The sequence below is a fragment of the Electrona antarctica genome, assembly GCF_951216825.1.
Source record: "Electrona antarctica genome assembly, contig: scaffold_33, whole genome shotgun sequence".
NCBI classification, from domain to species: Eukaryota; Metazoa; Chordata; class Actinopteri; order Myctophiformes; family Myctophidae; genus Electrona; species Electrona antarctica.
In genome coordinates, this window is record NW_027638147.1 from 1,056,139 (window position 1) to 1,062,138 (window position 6,000).

Here is a 6,000-nt window from a genome sequence, read left to right on the forward strand (position 1 = left end):
GAGGCTACTCGCTCGCCCCCCCCACCAACCTTGTCTCTCTTTTTAGATGGCCGGTTCGGCGTTCCTCTCTGGCGGCCAGTCGTGCTGTGAAACATACACAATGTGGTAGCCCCAACCCCTATGCTATTAGCGTTAGCATTGGCTAGGCTAGCCCAACAACATCCAACTGGAGTTACCCTCCTTTAGCTTAGCATTAGCGTTAGTCAGCCCTCCTTTAGCTTAGCATTAGCGTCAGTCAGCCAGTTAGCCACCGTTAGCCTAATGCTAGTTGGTTGCTAGGCACAATGCAATGTCAATGGGAAGGTGGCTAGCTCCTTGCTTGTTTACAATTTAGCTTGGTCTGGTATACCCCCCAAAGTCAATGCACAGTTCCTTTCTGCAACACACAATTTCAGCGATATTCCCCCCAATGCACAAGCACTCATGTGGGCACTGAAACTCTTTATTTAGGTCGGCAAAACCGGATGCTTCCTAGCACCCAGGGCACAACCTCCTTAGCAGCAGGATCACGCTACCAGCATCCTTTCCCGAGTTAACTCAGGTCACCTCAATACGGCACGGATGATTCCCGCAGATATCAGCTACCTCCAGCAGCCTACGGGTTTCGGTCGCTGGTCCTTGGACACGGCGATCGTTGACGGGTCAGCGATGCTCCGCAAACGCTGGATGGCCGTCCCTCGTTGTCTTGCTTCTCAGCTAGCGTCACGCTAACAGCAGACAACCACCATTGCTCACGTAGTAGCTAAGCTAACAGCTAAGCTAACACGGGCCGATGGCTTTCATTAGCATTGCGGATCACACAATGCTCGTATTACTTTGAATAGCTACGGTGAATTAAGTACCGTTGCTTCAGTAACACGTCGGTGGGTTACACCGCAATGAATTATTACTCACCGGTGATTACACACGGTTAATTATTACTCTGGTGAATTACACCGCAATTAATTATTACTGTACGGATATAACTAAACTTTGCTGTTTCATAGCTTTGCTTAATTACTGATTCAGACCCTCCGCAAAGGGGTTATAACAAACAGGTCTGGTAACTGTGATTTAACACACACCAAGGTAACATTTATATTACTCAAACACACATAGCCTCGACGTTGCAATAATGCCCGTAAACAATCACTTGATTTTGGCCATTTTATTACTATTATCTCATAACACACTCACACACGTACAAACATACTTCTACTACACTTGTGTACAGTATAAAGCCTTATTTGCCTTGTCTGGCCCGTGTTAGATAGTACAATAGCATTGATGATCATTACAACAAAGGAACCTGAGACTGTGGCGTTTAGGTAATAACTGCAAACACAAAGAGAAACACAAGATACATACTATTAATTCACAGATATAGCGACTGCATAGATGCATCATTTGTGACTGAATTTAGAGCATTTAACGAACATATAACACATTAAAAGGACTTACTTAAACGCGTCATCCCGTTCGTTACATTGTTCTGCACTGAAAGAATGAATGAACACATCGTGCCCCCTGGTATAGCTCGCCCCTCTCTCTGTCACCCGACACTTCCTATCCCCATACCATGTCCTGTCCTAGTATGAACTCGCATTCCTGGTATATAGTAGTATCACATTGGTAACACATTGGTAACACATTTACCCCCCAATTAGCTGTATTAATATCTACATCCCTGAGATAAACTGTAATTGGTTGATAAGAGGATCTCTGTTCTTATATAACACAGAGTATTTACTGTATAGGCAGTGAACTTCATAATAGCACCAACATTCTATACATAAATGACACAACATGAAGTTACAAATATAAGCTGGGCCGGCACTTAATATTATAATGATCCCACTCACGGAATAAACTCGACAGGCATGAAGGAAGCATGAGTTCAAGTCCGTTGCTCTCCTCATGTCCCCCATATATGTTGGGGACTAGGTTGGCGGAGGGTGTGTAGAGCCCAGGATCACATTAGATAATTGACACAGGGGTGAAAAATGGGTTACAAAATCGTGGGATAAAAAATAGGCAGGAAAGAAGAAAGTTTGAGTGCGTTTACCACAAAACGAACAAATAAAGGGTTCCAGATATTAGAATGTGTAGAATGTAAATCCCTTGACTCCTTCAAAACGGCTCTCAAAGGGCACCTACGGACGGCTGCAATTCGAAACTGGCCCCCGTAAAATCTGAAACTGCTACTCAAATTATACTGAATGACCTTTAATTTGCATGTACATACTCATTTAAGAGAAGTTTGCAATATTGTATTAACAATATTGCAAATATAAGGTTCTGAATAACAAACTTTATTTAATTGTCTTATTGTTTAAATAATAAATAAACAAATAAATAAGACTATTTGCAAAAGGGAAAACTGTTATTATATTATTATTGATAAGTGAATACATTATCTGTTCAAGTTTAAGCTTTTAACATTAAAATATCATGTGGTTCGACTTGCCCCTCGACTTGGATCAACTTACCCCTTACCTGGGGCAAATTGAGCCACATGACCACCTTTTTTAAAAAGGTCATATTTTCATGGCCCTTTGTAATAGATGCTTACTCATCATTTCAATTGATAGAAGACATCCTGAAATATGGGTAGATCATTAGATTTCACTGCCATCTCATTTTGCCTTGCTTCCAGGACAACTTAAGCAAAAAGTGGTTCATCTTACCCCGTTCTCCCCTATATGTTTTCCCCCTTTTTACCTCGCTCCTCCTTTATGATGATTTCCTGGTTTTGACTATATATAAGTGAATATTTGTACTTCTCTAAATGTTATGAAGAATTTAAAACGGCGGACCCTCTTGTAAACAAGTGTAATGCTTTATGGTGTCGTCCACTCACAGTTAACAGTTTTTTTCGTATCGAGTCGTGCTTGAAATGTACTGTAATTCTGCAAACTGTTAATAAATACTTCAATCAATCAAGAATTACATACAATGCGTGAGAGAGCGAGAGAGAGCGAGACAGACAGACATACATACGGTAAATACTGTACCCTCACATTGCACAAGAGCACGTTTCTCCCTGGCCAGGAGCACAGAGGTCAGATTCCCCAGCATGCGCAGCAGCTCGGGGTCACACAGTCGCAGCACATGCAGCAGGTAGGTGGCTCTGACCCAGTCTGGTGTGCTGGCGCTCCCGAACCAGTCCCACACGTCCAGCATGTCCACTCCCAGCGGCTCCGTGTGAGCTGCTGCTCTGTCGCTGCAGTTGGAGCTGCTGCATCTAGCGACAGTGTCTTCAGCTGAACTTGGCTTCTTTGACCTGGTATGGACCATATATGCAGACCGCGGCCATCTTAACATCCTACCATAAATGCGCCACGTCTCTGTCTGCGTGCGTGTGTGTGTGTGTGTGTGTGTGTGTGTGTGTGTGTCTGTGTGCGGTTGTAATGCACATAACTCGAGAACCGTTTGCCCCTGACTTCAAATTCGACACACGCGTTCCACACCCCCGCAGGGAGTGCAGTGTCCGGTATCGAGTCGGTCGGACCCACGGTTCTCCAGAACCACCACAAAAGGCTCTGGTCAGGCTCTGCCAGTGGTCCTAATGAGCCAAAGTCCCCTCACATGTGCAATTTCCAGCCTTTGCCTCAGCCAATTGATTGCCATGGCAACCCCACACCTGCACAGGCAGACCGGCAGATACAGAGATCTCCATGTGGGACACAGACAAACGGGTGCTATGACAAGTTGACAACAGGTATTATGTTCCAAAGTTGCATCGTTCTCAAGTAGGCCGATGGCCAACGGGCACATACAGGTCTAGTATATGTTAATGGAAAGGTTCTAACAAGGTGCAACTTCCCATTGGCAGCCCATTCATCCAAACAGAAAAGTCCTATCTGATTGTATTACACAACGTCAAACTCACCAACATTGCAGCTGTACGAAAAGCTTGAATTATTCTCTTTTTATCCTCAAAGTGTTTGTTTCATAAAGATCCACCGTAGACATGTTTATGAGCTACTTTGTGTCCTGGCAGGTGATTCTTTTTCTAAGTGTTGCAGTTTGGAAGTGCTCGTTAGATATCACTCAGTGAATTTGCACATATAATGGAGGCAGCAGGACATTGCTTTACTGAAAACGAGTGCTTCCAAACTCTTATGGCAAGATGGCCGTGGTCTGCAAATGGTCAATACGGGGTTGTTATAGTGAATAATTAAAAAAAAACTAGCAAAATAATGAAAATTGAATAAACGTTTTAGACAAAGGAGCACTCGCGAGAGTGACGGTCAAGCTACACCAGGCTTTTCTCGCATGTTGCGCGGCCCGCGCGTGCATTTTTTAAAATAGGACTGGACCTAAATTAAACGCACGCGCGGGGTTAAACGCGCGCGTTTTGTGCGCGAAAAGCCTGGTGTAGCTTGGCAGTGAGAGGGAAGTCTGGAGCTGTACTGGATAAGCGGTCGAAGACGGATGGAGGCATGGAGCACTCGCTAGTGAGCTGTGGGATGTTTTATTTTTTATTTTTTGCGAGCGTTCTACCCATTGCTGGCTGTCTGAATACCAAAAAAATAAAAAGGTCATTGAAATTTTGACTTATAGCCTAGCAGCTTTAAGTGTTGGAGTTTGGAAGTGCTCATCGGAAGTCACTGAACGGCCCTCCGAATTACCGGTTTCAAATGTGCACATGTGCAGGAAGCAGCAGCACGATGCGTTAATGAAAACGAGTGCTTCCAAACGCCAACACTTATCATTATCATTCACAGCATGGATTTTATTTGCAGAAAGTAGCTCGTAAATCGCAATAGATATTGACAAAGACTCATGTATAAACCATTGGCCATGCTAGTTTTAAGCCCGGTTGTCTGAGCTTTTTGAATCTCGCCACTGTGACTCAACCTTTTCAGGCCACCGCTGGCCACACCCACGACCCCCCAAAGTAATCATATTTGAACAGGGGACCCCCCCACCCCACACCGAGTTGAGGCATTATGTTTCTCGGTTCCAGAGATAAATATTGTGTTCACTGTTCACAATAGTTTGCCATATCATTTGACAATTTGGCCAATATTTTCCCAATCTTTATAGTATATAGGCCTAGTTTGTTGGTAATCAACAAACTATAGGCCAAATACTGTAACTTTTTTCATTCGTTACTAAAGTCCATTCATTGTCACATTTGTCATCTGGGGACTGGGACCCTAATAATAATAATATTTAAAAAACTGAAACTTTAGCTGAAACTACAAGAAAATACAAAACTACAATAATAATAAGCTTGCCTGGTGTAAGTGAAGTCCTTCCCAGATGTCACCTGCAGCACGTTGTGTATTCTCTGCACCACAGAGACGCTTGTGCAGCGGAGCAGCAGACCAGCGAGGAACCTGGTCTTAGACGAGTCTCCTGCCCTCTGCATCCACTGCGTGGTGGTGGAGGAGACCCTCTTGCAGTCTATGGTGGAGACTCTCTTACAGTCTATGGTGGAGACCCACGGCTTGGCTGGTGGAAACACACGAGATGTTCCACAGGAGCTGCAGCAGCAGCACTCTTCTGTCTTCTTCTTACAGGAGTAGTTGTAGGCCTCATTGTGGGCAGAAGAATGTCCGTCCTTTCTACATTCAAACAGCTTCATGTTGGTTTTCTTTTCATGTAGTTTGGTGTTTGTTTGGCCGTTCTTCTTCAGAGTTTACATCATGTCCCTGGGTGGTGTGTGTGGCTGCCTGTTGGGCCAGGTGGTGCTGTTTGTTGTTGCCATGTGTAACTGAAAACAAGCTGTTCCCTCTGAGCTTCACTTCAGAAGGGGGTTGCCATGTTTGCTAATTATAAGCGACTTTGGGCTTGTTTTTGTTTGTTTTCTTTTTTGTTTTGTTTTGTTTTTTTCGGTAAAGCTGCTAGTGGTTAAACCCCCAAATGAATATGTATTACTATTAAACCAAAAAACATGTTTTGTGCAATTTTGTGATTTTGTGAATCCAACCCAGATTATATAGGCTACTAATGAGAGCAGAGCATAAACAAAGCTAAATCCTGAGTCCTCCTATGCACAGCTTTGTGTGT

General features: G+C 43.8%; 1 protein-coding gene across 1 annotated transcript in view; it reads right to left on the reverse strand.

Annotated features, from left to right (window-relative positions):
- LOC306918350 (F-box/WD repeat-containing protein 10-like) overlaps nucleotides 1-5,575 on the reverse strand; it is a gene marked incomplete at both ends in the record, with an annotated part of 82,740 nt that extends 77,165 nt beyond the window's left edge. Inside the window, 2 exons of the mRNA XM_079531247.1 lie at nucleotides 3,007-3,262; nucleotides 5,226-5,575. Coding sequence (XP_079387373.1) covers nucleotides 3,007-3,262; nucleotides 5,226-5,575 — 606 coding nt within the window. The remainder of the gene's footprint in view (nucleotides 1-3,006; nucleotides 3,263-5,225) is intronic.
- Nucleotides 5,576-6,000: the final 425 nt, after the last annotated feature.